This window comes from Caenorhabditis briggsae, assembly GCF_000004555.2.
Source record: "Caenorhabditis briggsae complete genome, chrX, whole genome shotgun sequence".
Classification (NCBI taxonomy): domain Eukaryota; kingdom Metazoa; phylum Nematoda; class Chromadorea; order Rhabditida; family Rhabditidae; genus Caenorhabditis; species Caenorhabditis briggsae.
The window spans coordinates 8,867,653-8,885,477 of NC_013491.2; the positions used below are offsets into that span (position 1 = coordinate 8,867,653).

The 17,825-nt window shown below is 38.0% G+C and overlaps 4 protein-coding genes across 4 annotated transcripts; 3 read left to right on the forward strand and 1 right to left on the reverse strand.

The window, feature by feature from the left end:
- Positions 1-650: 650 nt before the first annotated feature.
- Positions 651-4,376, forward strand: CBG14274 (the record flags this gene model as incomplete). The annotated part of the gene is made up of 13 exons (XM_002644374.1): positions 651-695; positions 743-884; positions 928-1,023; positions 1,069-1,152; positions 1,199-1,325; positions 2,112-2,187; positions 2,235-2,324; positions 2,390-2,486; positions 2,533-2,683; positions 3,432-3,595; positions 3,699-3,778; positions 3,839-3,918; positions 4,283-4,376. 13 exons carry the CDS (start codon positions 651-653, stop codon positions 4,374-4,376), a joined length of 1,326 nt encoding a protein of 441 aa, XP_002644420.1.
- Positions 4,377-12,217: 7,841 nt separating this feature from the next.
- On the forward strand, positions 12,218-12,879 carry Cbr-nlp-1 (the record flags this gene model as incomplete). Its single annotated transcript, XM_002644375.1, has 4 exons — positions 12,218-12,325; positions 12,375-12,566; positions 12,614-12,769; positions 12,820-12,879. 4 exons carry the CDS (start codon positions 12,218-12,220, stop codon positions 12,877-12,879), a joined length of 516 nt encoding a protein of 171 aa, XP_002644421.1.
- Positions 12,880-13,652: 773 nt separating this feature from the next.
- On the forward strand, positions 13,653-15,618 carry Cbr-aex-4 (the record flags this gene model as incomplete). Its single annotated transcript, XM_045239520.1, has 8 exons — positions 13,653-13,675; positions 13,723-13,825; positions 14,225-14,315; positions 14,410-14,527; positions 14,581-14,640; positions 14,698-14,799; positions 15,328-15,397; positions 15,556-15,618. 8 exons carry the CDS (start codon positions 13,653-13,655, stop codon positions 15,616-15,618), a joined length of 630 nt encoding a protein of 209 aa, XP_045095379.1.
- Positions 15,619-15,850: 232 nt separating this feature from the next.
- On the reverse strand, positions 15,851-17,509 carry Cbr-tag-18 (the record flags this gene model as incomplete). Its single annotated transcript, XM_002644377.1, has 5 exons — positions 15,851-15,891; positions 15,942-16,075; positions 16,125-16,372; positions 16,631-16,721; positions 17,415-17,509. 5 exons carry the CDS (start codon positions 17,507-17,509, stop codon positions 15,851-15,853), a joined length of 609 nt encoding a protein of 202 aa, XP_002644423.1.
- Between the last annotated feature and the right edge of the window lie 316 nt (positions 17,510-17,825).

Genomic DNA, 17,825 nt, shown 5'->3' on the forward strand with positions numbered 1-17,825 from the left:
AAAATTCTAAAAGAAAGAGTCGAATCCCGACGCACAGCTCTTCTTCTTTCTTTTCCGTTCTTCCCGTTTCCCAAAACTACCGTATTTTTCCATCCATGAATCTCTCCATCTTTATGTCAACGTTTTGCCTCATAAACATCACTCATTCAGCTCCCATGCTCCGTTTATTTCGCACGACACCCAATTGTTCTTCCTCGCTCTTCTCGAATGCTCATTTACATTTTCTGACCATACTGGCGTTTTTGTGAAAAATCGACTGGTACACCCTTCATCTTTTTTTCCTCCCTTTATTCTGTTCTGTGTGAGAAACGACATATTCATTTGTCAAATAAGATCTCACTCTGAGCGTTTTTAATTTCCTCCCAATTTTTTCTGTTTGTCCGGGAGCTTTCTTTTTTTTTACTCCACCCGACTCCTTGGACCAACCTATTTTTGTTGGTGTCACTCTCTTGTGTGGATGTGAAACGGATATGATTGGCAAAAAGACAAAACCGAATTGTCCTTGTTTGTGAGCTGTGCAATTCAAGCATTGGAGCTTCTTTCCCGCCAGCACGTTTTGCCTCCCCCAGTGCCTGATTGATTTAAAACAAGTTCGAAGTGCGGTTATTTTTCACTGCTTCAAACATCACTGCCTCCAAAAAAGAAACGTCATGATTTCTTATTCTACGGATCATTTTCATACCCATGATAGATTGGTGAGTAGTTTCTTTTGAAATTTTGATTTTCCATTTAATGTCTCCAGAACCTGCCGACTTTCATCCATATCAGTTTGATGACTAATGAAGAGACTGATGAAAGAATCAATTTTCCATTCTCATACCGCTTGGAAGATCCTACTCTAGAAAGAATCGCAGTAAAAAAACTAAAATGCGTTGAGAAAGGATGTGAGTGTTAATTTCCAGTTTATAGGACTTTATGATTTTTCAGACGAATATCCCCATATAGATATTGTCTTTGCCAGAGGAGAAACAAATCTATCAAGAAACATTATTGTGGCACCCGAGGAGAATGAGAAAACTTGTGGTGAGCAATTAAAACTGCTGAAACTCGGAAGAGGTATCTTTTCAGGATTCTACAAAAGCGTTCAAACCATATCTCGCAGTCCCGAGTGCGAACTTCTTCCAGAGTATGAAACGGGGAGCAATTTGAATGGTAAGCGAATCTTTATTTGAGAAATCGAAACTTATCAAAATTCTAGGGTATATGGTTTTTGCGTACAAGACAATGGAGCACATGCACACTCCAAAGTTCACGAGCTCGTGGAAAACATGGTCCGGAGCTAGAATGCTGAGCACACGGATGCCTCTACCGCATATTGTCACAAAGTAGGTCGGATTTGTTGTTTTTCGGAAGGTACAGTCTGGACAAAAAATGATTCTTTCGTTTTTCAATGGAAAATATATATTTTGGAGTCATGAAAAATTTTTCCAAAACTGGTTTTTCACATTTGAAAAAAAAATCTGAATTTTAGAAATGTTCCGAATTCTGTAAAAAATATTATCAATGACACTTCATCTTGCAAACTTGTTATTTAGAAGAAATGCTGTATGAATTTTTTATTTATCAGGGTTTTTTCTGAGAAAAAAAATACTGGAAAGTTGGGCGGAACCAAGTCGGTTTGGGGACCAAGAAAACTCTGAACTAAAAGAACCCTGCTTGGCCCGGCTTGTTGCAAGTACGGTTTTTGAAGCAAAAATGAAGAAAAAACAAGACTAGCACTGGAACGAGAGTTTTTCCACTACTATTAGGTTGGTAAAAAAGTAATGCGCGTTTTTGATTCCTTTTAACATCATGCAAAACTAAAACAAGAGGACATCAATCAGAGAGCTTTTCTCCATGATTTGCGGTCACTTAACGCCAACGTATGATAAAAGTTTCGATACCTAACTTGAAGAACTACGCCGGCTGTAATTCGAAGTAATTATTACTAAACGCACATTACTTTTTTACCAACCTAATATAACCCTTATCTTGCTTTATATGATTATTATCATTTGACAGTCAATGTTTGCAAAATGTTTGTTAGTTTCAAAATTTGGTCTCTCGATTATGACCATTTTTCACACTTTAAATTATGCCAAAAATTGTTAAACAAAAAAACTTTTTTCCAGATTATCGTTTTTCAAAAAAGTCTCTGGACAGCTAAACTTCGAGTACATCCTAATTGCGAAAATCAAAAATATGATGGTAACATTTCAATTCCAGACTTAATATCTCACCGAGTTGTAATACAGGTGAACGCCGCTCCAGCACTGAACGTACTTCACTACATGAAGCCAAAAGTTTGTGCTTATGTTGGAGCCTATCGCAAAATATCGTTCGAGGTCTGTTCAAAAACTAATGAGTTCCCAGAACAAGTTTTCTAAAAAGCTTAATTGCTTTTTTGCAGGTTAACAAGAGTTTGTGCCGCAGTCTTGGACTTATGGATGCTAATTATGTGGACGCAATGACCAACCGATTCCGAGTCACCTACAGTAACAACACTGGTAATCATTTTCAAGGACTTTTTGAAAAATCTGTGTTTTGTTTCAGGGTATGTCGAGTTATCAGATTTCATCGAGTTTCGTTGCAAGGCGGAAGAGGAAGAGGCAAGAGAAGCCAAAGAGAGACACATCAGGAAGTCGACTCATGTTCAGACTGAACCGACTACATCATCGAAAAATGCACGGAGAACATTGCCAAGGTGAGGGGACGGGAAATTGAATTTCCGATAAATAAAGTGAATTAGGTTTGATAAAGTACGAAAATGAATTTTGGATTGACTAGAAAATAACTTCCGGGGTCAATTATAAACTACAGCAAATTCAAAAACCCAGATAACTCTTGCTTCATTTCAAATGTATTTTCAAAGCGACTGAAACTGGCAAAAAAGGGATGAAGAAGTCCGGTACATTGCTTTTCCTAAACTGACTTTTACCGGGAAGAGTAAAATAGAAATCATCACTGCACTTTGTGTATGGAAAAATGTTGTAAGCCGTGTGCTAACATTTTTGCCCCAGTATTTTTCGCGATCTTTAGCGATTTTTGCGATCTCTCACGTTTTTCAAATATGAAGTAAATTTTTCAAACGGAAAAAAACCAGCATCTTGTAGTATTCACCTAGTTATATGACATATAAAGTTTTAATTGTCTAAAAACGAACCTGAAAAAAAACCTTAAACCGGTCTTTGGACTGCATTTTTCCTAGTATGCTTGAAGAAAAATTGTCAAACAAAAATCAGCTCTAAAAGAGTTAACAGGATTTTTCTGTTCTCAAAAATAATAACGGCATGCATCGCTTGCCGCTTCAACTTGCGCCAACAGAGCTCAGCTGGTAGCGATGTGGCACCACCAACGAAAGGCCCTAGAGGTTCAACATCTCGAGGACCTCTTTAAACGAAATTTCAAGAAAACCATTTTTAAACGGACCCCACCTTGAATAATAATTTTAGAACCCTACCAAGCACACCGAGCAGCTCTAGTCGTTCTCCATCAACCTCTCACACATTTTACCCCTCTTATCCGTCACCGAACTCTGTGATCGGAAGTGTACTTCAACATAAGAGTCAGATTGTGACCGTTGGCAACAATTACCTCCTTGTCCTTGATAATCGCGGTAAGTGCGACACATGCAGGTCTTCAGTTTTTGATTAGAAAAAAGTGACGAGAGGAGGCTTGCAAAGATTATCTATTCGAAAGATCAGGATCTGTTTTTCCAGACTTGGAAGCACCAAGAGAGACAGTTATCAATGATCAACCAGGAACGAGCCAACCACAACCGATCGAGCACAAAACACATGTTAGTGAATTTCAGGATCATTGAATGAATCTTTAACAAACACTTATTTTTCTTTTTCAGCTATTTCAACGAAGCCCACATCAACACCATTCGAATAATGAGCTTCCACCACCAGTTCTCCATTTTCCGGCTCCCCCAGAGTAAGTTTCTGGAATTTTCTAGAGCATCGACCAACCAGATTTCCATTCATTAATTTTCCTTCGTGTTTTGATCTACTAGAAACTTGTACCTTTTTTTGAGTGCCACCTAGTGGAAATACTTCCATATTTTCATTCTGAGAAAAGTCAAAGTCCTCGTTCTAAAGGATCAGGTAACGCTATCATGAATGGAATACCTGAAATATTACATGGTAAAAGAAAGGAGCGCAGTTCAGTTTTTGTTTTTCAAAAATTGAATGAGTAAAAAAACAAAAGAGGATAATTTCTATTGTTTAGATTCAACGAGGAAACATTTTTAGAAATTTTAAATAAGTAGAAATTCTTAGAATAGCAATTATTTTTTCAGAGACGACGGGGCACTGCTTCGTCAACTCAAAACGAAGTACTTCAATTCAGAAGAATACACATCGGCCGAGTTTTGCGAACATGTTGCAGAATAGGCAATCCGTTTCAAGATACCCCTCTTATCCTATCCTCTCCCCTTTTTCTCTATTCTTTTTCCGATTTTATGAGTTTTTCGAGCAAAGCGTTTTGCGTCATCAATAACTTTTCAGATGATTTCTTTCTCCTTTTTTTCAACTTTTACGTTGTCTTTTTGCTTTTTGAAAGTTCCAATCCATATATGCTTTTTAATCCTTCTCAAAAACCATTCATTCAATTTCTCAAAGATCCCGGATTCACCGGAAATCAAAATTCAATAAAAGTATAGAGTAAAACGGATTTAATGACGACAGTAGGAGTGGTGTAGCTCCCGGATGAGCATCAAAAGCATCAAGCCGCTGACAAGTTTTACTCTTTTTGGTCTGTTTCGGGTTTTTATTTCCTTTCTTTTCTTTTTTGATTGAGTGTGTCTAACCAAATAGTCAAAACAAAATGAAAAAGTGGGATTTCCTTTCTGTGCTCATTTGAAAAATAGAAAAACGTAGTGAATGTGTCAATTACATGAGAACAGGAGGCAGTTGTTTTTTTTTTCGAAAAAAAGAGACACTTGGGAAAAAGACGCTTCGCTTTTTCAATTATCATTGAACTTAATGGTTTTCAGTTCATAGCATAGGAGTACAAAGTTTTGAATTTGAATGAAATTTAGTTTTTTTTATAGTAGTTCAGTTTACCGTAAGAATTTTTTGTAGTAATCAGAAATGTATAAGCAATAGCTTTCAATTACAAGAAAACGTCCAGACCTTGTAACCCCAGATTCTGATAAAAAGCGTGTTTTTCTAATTTTCGAACTTACCCACAACTTCGATAGAATTTAAAAATAAATAAAGCAAATTCAAAAGTTGTCCAAAATATGAGAATTTGTCCAATTGTAGTTTAATACAACAAATGTCATGTTTTAAAACGTCCCAGAGGATGAGAAAAACTTTAAAATTGTTGTTTTTGCACTGAAATAACGGTTGTAGTACTGTAACTTATATATTAGGTTGGCGGGAAAGTCTTTGTCACTTTTTCAATAGTTTATTTCTCAAAGAAAAAATAACCGAATAATTAATTATATTGTCCATCATTATCAACAACATGTCTCCAACGTTCCCTCAATTTATGGATTCCATTGCGGTAGAATCCAGCCGGGCGTGAGGCAAAGTATTGTTTGAGTGCCGCTTCGACCGCTCCACGGGAATTGAAGCTTCTTCCTTCGAAGGCACGTGTCATATCGCCAAATAACCAATAGTCGGAAGGAGCAAGATCAGGAGAATACGGGGGGTGAGGGAGAACATTCCATCCATATCCCATCAGCTCCTGCTTCACTTGTTTCGAAACATGTGGGCGAGCGTTATCATGTTGATAGTACACTTTCTTGTCTTTCAGGGCCGAACGGTCGACTGCTTTCTTGAGGTTTCGTAGTTGAGTAGTGTAGAGGCTCCAGTTATTGTTTTGCCCTCGGGCAGAAGTTCCCAGTAGATGGGGCCGTCCACTCCCCACCACACAGAGAGCATAACTTTTTTCGGATGAAGGTCGGGTTTTGGGACATCCTGTGGGCTCTCTCCTTCTCCAACCCACTGGGATTTCCTGTGGTGATTATCGTAGAAGACCCACTTCTCATCTCCGGTTATTAGCCGGTCCAGCCATCGATCGCCCGCGTGGAGAGTGAGAAGAGTAATCGAATCGTCGACTCGGCGGTCAAGGTTGGCTTGAGTCAGGTGATGAGGTATGAATCGACCAAAAAGTTTTCTCATTCCAAGAGACTTCAAACCTTCAAGGACTGTGCTATGGTGAACTCCGAATGTGACAGCTAGTTCACGGCTAGATTGAAATGGATCCGATTGCAATGCGTGCTTCAGCTTGTCCAAATCCAACTCACGGGGTCTCCCAGAGCGATCCTTTTCATCGAGCGAGAAGTCATCTTTTTCGAAACGATGGAACCAATTGCGAATAGTATTGTAGTGAGGGGCATGTGTGTTGTACACATTCTTCAAGAAAGTTTCCGAATCCTTCATCGTGGTGTGAGATAGGAAGAGGTAAATCAAAACATGTCTGATGTGAATAGCAGTGGGAACAAACATATCGTTTCAATTACAGATGAGGAGCAGGGAAGGAAATGGGGACTTGTTTATATGGAAGGTTCTTATCACCTTGTTATTCACTAGAGTCGATATCATACACAGCCTCCATATACGAGAACAGTGATTAAACAAACAGAGTGACAAAGACTTTCCCGCCAACCTAATAACTAGGGCTGTTTCTATCCTATCCTGAATTCATCATCACAATTGGGGCGTGCAAGCTTTTGACGTTCCATTGTTTGACGTTTCACCTTCGATTTCTCGGAATTGGCCTCTTCCTGGTTCATTTTTTTTTTATTTCTTGATAATTCAAAATTCTAACAAGCATCCATAAGACCTGTTAACTTTTCTCCTTGGTCCTATAGTATTCAGTTAGGCGTGGGAGGGTTTTTGTACATTTCAAATTCCCTTTTCCTTCTTCTCACTTTTGCATCAGCTCGGAAATTAAATCTGGCAAGTTTCTTGCTTTGAAGATGAATGTTGGCTTTTGAAGACACAAAGAATCACTGTTTGGAACGCTTTCTCTTTTCATTTTGTTTCCGAATTTACCCACTTAGTATTTTTTGAATGCTCCTATTTTCATATTTTCTTCCTGGAAAAGTTCAAAAAAATCCGCAATTCCTTCCTCGTTGATGGATCGTCGTATGTAGCCTCTTGAAATATTTTTTTAAAGACTTGCGTTCGTCTAGACTTTCAACAATTTTTCATATATGACTTTCAAGTATACCATTTTTTATCCTGTCAGTCTGTTATCTCAAGGAGTGTAATTAATGGGGGGCTCACAAACACAGGAAATGAGCACCGTATCCTGGATGACGTCAGAGAATTGAAACAAGGCACAAAGAAAACTGGAATAGGGTGTCATTGTGTAGAGGGAAGTTCCGGCATGTCTAGTATAACAGGAAAGAATTTAGATCTTCTTCATCGACTTTCTGAACCTCACAATTTTAAAGTGCGCTCAAAAATCACCCCATAACTTCTTGTCATTCATATCTGAGTGCATTTTTCATCGCAAAGCACTTTTTTCCTTTTTCATTGACCCTCAAGTGTTGCTTGTCTAGTTTTGTGTAATGGTATCATGATCCAAAAATTTTCCTCCGGTTCCATGCTCGGTTGTTGGAAATTCCATATTTCGACAAAACTTTTCTCACACAATTTGAAAAAAACAGGGTGCGCATGAAAGCTATTTCTCCGAATACTTGTGATATTTGGAAGAGACCACCGAGCCAACAACCCACGCATTTCTGTGTCCAAACATGTCTCAGCCGGAAATCAAAACAAAAACTGACAAGTTGGTAGAGGGATATTCTTGGGTTTTCCTTCGGCTTTCCAGACCAAGACTATGACGCTTTCCCATGTTTTAACTTTGGTCCCAGTTTTCGCAGACGTTCGGTAAAGCATCCTCATGAAAGAAACAAATCCGAATTCTCAAAAAACAAATACAAAAAATGTTTGAATATGCTTTGTTTTGTTTTCAGTACGAATAATTGCTTCTAGAAATACAAATTAATGTATCTGAAATAAGGTGTGATTAGACAAATTTTTCCAGACAAAACCTTTTCCCCCGCACCTCGTGATTGCTTTTTTGCATCTGAAAGTCACCAAACATTTTCCACCAACATTTGAAGAGATCACTAAGGTTTCGAATGTCCCAACATTGTAATTTTCATTTCTCAAACCGGGAACCTCGACACATTGTGAACCCATCTTTTGCTGAACTTAAGGATAGGATAGGACAATAGCCTATCTAGGCGCCTCTGAAAATGTAAGAAATCGCTAGCCAGTTTCAGTCAAGTAATATCAGTTTCAGTACTAAAAATCGCCTTTTCATTTCGAAAGCTGCAATTTTTTAAGACTATTTTTTCTTCTTATGGTACGTTTAAACACATTAATTCTGGTGTGTTGTACTTAGGATTCAACGAAATTTCACATTTCAGACATTTTCCAAATTTTTGAATTTTCCCACCACTCGGATTTATAGGATTTTCAAGAAATTTCATATTTTGAAACCTCCTAGAAGTTAGAAAAAAATTTCTTCGAAAGTTGTTTGTTTGCACTGAAAACGAAGATTTGTGGTACTGAAACTCATATCAGATGAACCTGTTCAGAGTTGACCAAATAGTATATTCTTAACTGGTCTTGTGATTTTCATCAAAATCTGGGTTTGAAGGTGTTGAGCTTTTTCTGTCCAACATTGACATTCAAAGAGAAGTCCACAATATTAGTTTTCTTATTTGTTCCTAAGGCCCTTCTTATTTGGTAAATATGCCAAAAGGATACACCTGCTACAAAAACAAAAATAAAGAACTAGACTGTGCTGTAAATAGTATGGAAAATGAAATCCGACCCATTTCCGTTTTCAAATTGCATTATCCTTTATTCCCAAAATAGGACATTTGTCTACCTTGGTTTTTGTCTACTGACGTATTTTGTGATGCGTTTTTTTTCAATTTCCATTTAGTTTCGGAATTTAGGTTCTTCTTCCCGAAGAGCTCAAAGATCTTCCTGTCCCCTACAACAAAAAATTAGAGAAGCGGTCACCAGACAGAACTATTTTCTTAAGGAATATATGAGTAAGACCACAAAAAATAAAAGAAAGTAAAAGATGAAATCATTGTCTCACCAGACTACTTTATCTAACTATCCAAGCACAGATTTGATTTCCTTATGTTTTTCTTCGGTGAAACCTCAAAAATTGATTCGAGGGAGTGAGAAAAAGGAAGAAAAACAGGAACCAGAAGGAATTCGAGTTTGAATAACGCAATTATTTATTCTCTTTGCGTTTCTCCCTTCTTCTTTTTGTTTTAGAAAGTTTCTTAGTTTTTCAAAAATGCTCACCTACTAGTTTTTGTTTCTTTTGAACCTAGAACTTCATTTTCACGTTTTCCAAAAAAAGCTTCCAAAAAAGAAGGACCCAAAAACTAATTTTCTTAATGTATTCCTAAAATGAGACTTCAGTTTTAACGACTTCTCAAAAAAGGGGGTTGCATTGTTTTGAAACACCGAAGGATAGAAAATGAGAAAGACAAAAAAATGGGTCCATCATTCTAATTCAGCCGGTCATTTTCTACCCCATCCAGACGGAAAACACCTCGTCATCTCATTTTTTTTGCTCTAATCGGGTTCTGCAGCCGGTGGTAAATTGATAACTTTGTTAATATTTAAAAAATCATGTACTTTTTGCAGTATGATATAAGTCAATCATATTTTATAGTTCCTCAAATCGAGGAATTTTGAACTTTCAACAAGTTGAAAAAGAGCTACTTTTCAGTTTCTCACGATATGAAAATTAAAGAAAAAAAGTCACCGACCAGTTGATCCCTGCTCGTGACTGATCAACGTGATTTTATTCAAGGCTAAATTCCAAATTCCGAAATCCAAAACTTCACATTGCAATCAACTGCTATTACTCCTGATTCATTGATAAAGGCTTCTAAATTTTTTCTCACGTCAGTATCCAACTTGCCATTAGAACGAAATTTGTGAGTGTGCCCGCCCTGGATTAAGAGCAAAGAAATGCTAGTTTGTGCTCTTTTCTCAAAAACCTTTTTACTACTCGACTAACTCTTCTTCTCCTTTCCTTCATCACGACGTCCATTCAGAAGACCAGGAGGTGTCTATCAGAGTCACGTGAACTACGCTCATCCCCTGTTGTGGACTTTGACACCTTTAATAAATGTGGTTTTCGTTCTTCCTGTTAGTCAGTGCACATTCACATATACATAACACAACACTTTCTGGTTTTGACACTTTTCGCAAGTTTTGGAACCTATCATTCCATCCAGTAGCTGAGAAAAGTGACGAGTTTGTGTTCTGTCTAGGATTTTCTTTAGAAAATTCTAAACAATTAGCAGATCAAGCACAAGACTAACCCATCATGAGCTATCCTGGCTTCATTCAGAAAGTGCCAACATCTCCAATTCCATTCTTTTTCATTTGTGATCTTCTCCTCCCTTTTCTTCATTAGCCATCTAACTTTTTTTTGACTCACACTCGTCATTCGATCCATTGCCACTGAAAGGACACCTCATTGGCAGGGATTATGCCTGTTGAATATTCCCAAAAAACTTAAGCGAGGAGGCTCCACCCCCTTTTTCTAAATCTCATCACTCATCAGAATGGGTGTGTTCTTTTCCTCTCCTTCGCGTCTACCGGAATACAATTCAATTACATTCATTATTATTTTTCGTTCTTGTTTTCATATCAAATAATCTAATCACAAATTTTTTTCTACAATTTTTTGTAGGTTAGTGACTCACAGTGATAAACTAATTGCTAGAGAGCCCGTGACACTATCTTTTAGGCATTTTTTCTCCTTTTTTTTGAGTTTTGTATTCACACTAATCGGCTGTTTTTCCAGACCTCCTGACTTAACATTATCATATCTCTTATCTCAGCGTTCTATTGCAATAGTATTGTTAGAAAGTAACTTCCGAAAAAATCATTGTTATCCTTTCCACGCATTAAAATACAAAACCACAGTAGCGCTGATTATGTAATTTTGAGAAGAGACAGTTTCTCGGAAGAATTCTAATCCAGGAAGAAAAAGTCCTCACCGTTTCAATTATCTAACGGAAATGGTCCCGGAAACCCGCACTTTTTCTAGAGAAGAGTAGGCTCTAATTAGTTTCACATCCCACCTATTCCCAATAGTTTTGAAAACACTCCGAGTGATCACCAAAAGCATGTCAGCACTTTTCAATTTTGAGTAGTAAGCTAATCCTTTTACTACAAATGAATCAGATAGTGACTATTCTTTCTTACTAATGATCATGATTGTATGTAAGCTCAAAATGCTTAAAATATTGCTCAAAATATCTTTTGTGCGTTTTTTGTGATTATACCAAATAGATCACGTCAATACTGCCCACAGGCTCTTTTCATTTTTTCTGTCTGGGTGATGAGACAAAAGACTATGAAAAGTCATTTGAATATCTCCTAGAGACACCGTCCAAAATTGGCGATTCAGCGAGATCCGAAAAATCCGCTGTCTTATGTTTTAGTCATTAGTCTCATTTTTAGTCAATACAATATTCCACTTCTCGTTCCTCATTCATATTAATTTTTTTTTTCTGTCCTCATGTCTTGTTTCAGCTCATCTCCCAGTACCTAGAAAAACTAATTCATAAGGTACAAAATATCAAACACCATTGCGTATGTGCCAGAAACCTAATCCTGTTTTGGTTCTTTGAGAACAATTCTAGAGAAACCCGGTGCCAATAAGTTTTAATACATGGCCTTTACTTCCAATCCAATATTGTTTGAATGTGCTAGATTGAGTCGTGATTAGAATTCTCAGAAACCCTCTCGCAGGTAAACAACAGATTGGCAATTTTCATACTGTAGTTGCTGGTTCCAGGATCTATTTCCTTTTTCCTCGTCACTTTTCTTTAAAGTATTGCTTATCTTTCGACTTTTCCGGAAGTGCATGATGTCGTTCGTTTCCGTTGGATGGGTTTTTCCGCGAACGATTGCAAAAAATGCCGAGTCTCATTCCTTCCTTCCAAAAACCGTAGTTCAATTTTCTTACATCTCCCAGCGGTCCGTGTTCTCTATTTTCTATCTTTTTTGTGCTTTTTTTGGTGCCTCTTCAAAAGTCCAGACCACTTTTTAGCCCCACCCCCTCCCCGGCGGAATAGACCCATTTTTCAAACTATCCCAAGTTCAACCCCCTCCTTTTTTTACGCCACGCCCATTTTGGGATGGTCCCGAAATTTTCATTTTCCATCCTTATTTTCATTTTGCTGTCTTACAGACATCAACTTGAGGCAACGACAATGAAAGCCTGTCTCGTATTAGCCTGTATTCTTGTGATCTGCGGGGCTGACTTCCTGCCAAAGCGAATGGATGCCAATGCGTTCCGTATGTCGTTCGGAAAGCGAAGCGTAAGTTGTAGACTGAGTTGTTTCTTCTGAGAATCTTATTTTTCTTTAGGGATCCGTTGATGCTCCATTTGAGGCAAAGCGAATGGATCCGAACGCCTTCAGAATGTCATTTGGAAAGCGTTCAGTGGAGCAGAAGGAATCTCAGGAGGAGAAGACCAACGAGATGTACGATGATGGCAAATTCGAGGAGGCCAAAAGAATGGACGCCAACGCCTTCAGAATGTCGTTCGGGAAACGCTCAGTAAGTTGACCTAATTAGTTGAAGCATTTATTGTTCTCTTTTTGCAGGCCTTCACAGGCAGTGAGGTAGACGGAGCTGCCGATGAGGAGTACATGATGGAGCCAGAGCAGAAGAGAATGGATGCTAACGCATTCCGCATGTCGTTCGGAAAGCGAGTCAACTTGGATCCAAACAGCTTCCGAATGAGCTTCGGGAAGAGAAGTGTGAGTTTTTGAAGACGGGAAATTTCAAAGTTTAATTTTCATATTTTAAGACTGTCGGGTATAACGGTGTGGACGCTCGGAACTACTTCGTCGGCCTTGGACGTCGTTAAACAAGAGAACATCATCACAAATTCGGATCATTCGCTTTCTTGTCTTCATTTCTACACTAGTCTCGTTGAACAAAAAAAAACCAAAAAACCATCTTCTCCTTCCCTCCTCGCCTGTGAATTTTTCCTTCTGTTTCCCTCTTCCCCTAATTTCAACTGTCCCAACTTGACGAAAAGATCTTCTTCTAGTTAATAAAGTTTTTGTGAACAAGAAAGAGTGCGTGGGTGTGAAACATAAATCTGTTGGAATATGAGCTAAAGACTAATTAAGAGAAGAAAATATTATATCCACAAGAATCTTTCTGCAGAGTTGTTTTGTTCTTCTCAAAAACCAAATATCCGGCGCATCTTTTTTCTGAAAGTGCTTTCGGATTTGTTTAACAGGATTAGCAATCAGATGATATTCTTGCGTGCACTTTGAGAAAGAAAAGTCAGTGGAAAAAAGTGACGAGGTGTATGTTACAAAACATAGGTCAACTCGGTCACATATTTGATGTCAAAAAGCAAAGGAAACAGTTCTAGAGTTTTCCGGACACACACTGATAATTTTTTAATGTGTTTCGACTGTAAAAACTGCGCGTCACCGAGAAAAAGGAAAAATAAAGAAAGAGAGGAAAAGAGAGGAGGAGGAATTCATTAAATTGGAATTCAGTTACGATAAGAGATTGTGGAGAGAGCATCTGTGATAACATTTTTTTATTGATTACATTTCCGCTATTCAGCGTTTCATCACTACTCTGAGAAAGCAAACCTTTTTTATTTGAACTATTTTCAAAATGGTCAGAAAAACTTTAGACTCGTAAGTTTACCACTTTTCTACTTTTCAAAACAATATTCAAAGTTCAGCGTTCCCGAACCAGTTGTTCTCCCCACCGAGCAAATCGTTCAAAAACGTATCAAACTCAAAATGGTTGATTTGGACGCTGAGATTGCCAAATTAAATATGCAAGTATGTTTTTATAGACATAAAACAAAAATCACATCACTTTTCGTTTTTTCCGCTTGTCTTTGCATAATTAAGGTGTTGAAAATGACAGCATATGTTATTAATAATGTGTGGATATGTAGTCTTATTTTGAGCTCAGTCAGTTCCGGAATTTTAGGGTGTTTTTAGATAGTTGGGGAATTTTCTTGGGAGCAGGAAGATTTTTAAAAAATTTGAGGCAGATTTCATGATGATATGTTACCTAATTCGTGGCAACCACCATGAGTTTTGTGGTTTTGAAATATTAATATTACCGATGAACAGAATTTTTTGAATTAAGTTTGAAATTTTTATAAATTTCCGATGTTCTAAGCTGATTATTATTTGTGTAGTCCCTCTAGGTAATGGAAAAAAATTTTTCAGAGTCTGGAAAGCAGTATTCAGATGATCAAGGACTTGGACCAGATGAACGTAGATGCGGTCCAAACTACAGCTGCTCTGGAAGACCAGGATGGTGGGTTCAATAGTTCAACACGGCATTCTTCGAGTTTTTGCGCTTCCCTTATCATTTTCACTCCCTATACAAACCCGCAATCAATAAATTTCAGAACAATTGGACAAAATCGAAGAGAATCTCAGCAAAGTGATCGACGACCTGAATGTAGTCTCAACAAACATCACCGCCATGGAGCATTACTGTGGCTGTGGAATTTTCCGAATTTTTTGGTTGGTCACTGATTTTTTTGCGACAACACGATAATGAAATGTTGTTATTTCAGCGCTCCATTCAAATATTTTCGAAAACGCGAGCGTGACATCATAAAGGAAGAAGTCTTGGAGTAAGAGTCAAACTTTTTATTGTCTCAAGTGGCCTGCATAGAAACAGTGTATTTCAGGAAAATGACGAGTCCGAAATTGCGTAGGAAGGAAGAGAGCAACACGGTGATTTTTAGGAGCTCTAATAAAAGAAGGGAGTCAACCGGGGATTTTATGAAAAGGTTTGTATTATATATGTACACTAACGGTCAATAAGATTTACAAAAACGTAACTTTCAGTTAATTTTTGACCGTTTCGACCATTTTCAGGAGTTTGGAGCTCGGTTGTCATATTCCCAATAACTCTGAACTTTTTGGAGGTAGTAAAACAGACCTAGATTGAAAATTTCGCATTCACAAAATTATTCAAAAATACCTAGTTTTTAAGCTATTTGCCGACTTCTCTAATAACTGTTTTCCGTCTTTTTCAGTACAAAACTGGACCAGAAAGGGGTGTCTTTCCGAAATCGGCATGAAAAACTAGCAACTATCAAAAAATTCTATGAATACAAAGTTTTCCATCTAGTCCTGTTTCACACCTTCCAAACTTTTCAAAGCGATGAAACACTCGACAGTCGAGCTCCAGTCTTCTGAAAATTTTCAAAATGGCCAAAAATCAACTGAAAAACACGTCTTTTTATAATAACCTTATTGTCCGGTATCGACGTTCTCAAATTGATTTTGAAGGGGTCAAAGTTTCTTTTTTTCAGATTAACATGCGACACAATCGAAGACGAATTAGAGCGTAATCTGATGCAAATCGATCAAGGGCTTGAATCTGTAAAAACTTGGCTGTTGATATGCACGTTCAACTCAAAATACAGGAACCAAAACTGAACAGAATCGAAGAGCTGGTACGTGTCGCGTCCCAATATAGTCTTGCACTTTGTCCCGCAAATCATCTGCTTATCAGTTATTATGTTTTGGTTTTTTTCCAGACCGAAACAAACGATTGTGTCGTGGAAGGTGTCAACGACAAGGTGAAAAAACTGCTGCATTAAGCCGTGTTGGCCAAAAAAGAGCATTCCACGGGCAAAATTCTCATGGGTATTACTATAAGTTAACAAAATATTTGATGACTTGCATTATTTACTTTCAATAAGAAGTTTAAAAGTTAAAGTAGAAAAAAACCAATAGCAATGAATAATGTTTCATCACAGTATACAAAAAATTGGTCAGTTCAAAGCAGAGTGTACGGTCGTTGTTCGCTGTTTTCCAGGACTGCACGGCAGTTCAAGAGAACGAGTAGAAGTAGCGGTGTGCTCCGTAGCGTGCTGAAAATTTTTCAGTAAGGTTTATGATCAGATGTTTAAAGTTTTCTCACCAGCTGGAAGGTAGACATCGGACCAATCCTTTCCACGACGTCCCAAAGCTGTTGGCTCAATCCATTTCTTATCCAGAGTCTTGAAATCAATGCATCCGTTTCTGTACAAGTCGATGGCAGTCTTCACGTTCTTGCTATAAAAATATTTACTAATTTTTTCTCATCCTGATTTATTTTCCCTACGTGTCGTATTGCCATGGTCTCCAGTTGTTCCAGAGTGGTCTATCGTAGTTCGGGTCACGATAACGTCTCCAGTAGGTTGGGTTGAGCCAGTCGGTGTACCACTTGTATCTGGACCAGAATGGAGCGTACTCGTGTCCCAAGCTGTTTGGAATTGGGTCCACATAAAGTTGACGACGAGCGGCGAAGCGATATGTTTGCCAGTAGAATGGAGTGTAGAAGGTGTAACGATCGATGGCTGCGTCATCCAACTAAAAAAAGGGGAAATTCCTATTGATATTTCTCTGGTTTGTTGTTGGGAAAATATATCCGTCAAGCGTCAAAAACCAGGTGGATCGAGAAAAAGAAGAAGAAAAAGAGGGAAAGAGAGACGACAATTGCAACGAACATTACACTTTTTAAGAAGGATGCCAACACTTTTTTCTATCTCTTCTTGGAAAAATGGCAGCAAAAAGTGGAATGGATCAGATTGAATTGTTGATCTCTATTGTAATATAGTAATCACTTACTGAATCGTAGTCACGACGATACTTATGAAGAGTCGATGGACGGTAGTTGGATCCGACACGGATGGTGGAGAGATTTGGAACAGAGGTCACTCTGGAAGTTTATATTTGGGGAAATAAAAAATATAAAATTTCGCTAGTCAAAATTTCAAGCTAGGGTTTTTAGAGAAAAAGTACTACAATTGAAATACTCCTAAAACTCACTTTTGAAGGCTTGATAAATAGGATATGATTTTTTTTTCTCATTTCATATTGGAGATATCGAAAATTCAATAAAACAATAAAAATGTCAAAAATACTTTGACCGTTTTGTGGTTTTCATTAAAGTAATCAAGATGAATTCGGTGAGATTTTACAGCTAATGGGCACCTCAATTATCTACATTTTTGTAGGAATTTTCAGTAATGTATGAAATGATACATTTTGGTACTGTTATAACAAAAATTTCATCAATAGACAAAAATTTTATATCTCCTATAATAAAAGAGCTCCAGTATAAAGTGGTCTTTTATTAGAGTGTTTACGGTATTTACTAGCATTCTTCTGGCCCAAAACTCAATTCAAAAATACTTTTAATGACGATACAAAATTACTTCAGCTCACAGACTTGAAGATTCAGAAAACACGAGCCCTGATTATTTAAAAAAATTTTAGAACATTTTTTTCCACACATTTTTATCCCTCAATCGATATTTGTAAAATCACTATCAAAACGTTACTATCAAATTATTGGAGCCACCTTATCCCCAGTTACCCTAATTTCACAGCACAACATCAACCGACATACCTGGTTAGTGTTCCAACAGTTCCGAATCGTTCGACGGATCTGGATCTCGGCAAGCATACCTGATTACGGGCTCTGAAAGCCACGTCGGACGGCATCGCACTGGTTGAGTCTCGACTGATCGCTCTCTTGCTCCTGTCGCCTGGGCCCCGATGGCATGGAGGAGGTTGGTCTCAGAAACACCCACGCGCTGCGCCCAAGGGAACCAAAACAGCTGGCTGCTCATACACAACAAACACACTTCAGATAGATACGTCCGTCTTTTTCCTTTCTTCTCAAGAACATGAAACCAATCTATACGGATATTTTTTCGACGACTCTCCGTCGGCAGATGTGTGCTTGGATCGAAGAGCATGTGTGAGTGCGGTAACGAGAAAAAGGACTGAAACCCCTGCTGTGACAATCAAGATGCGC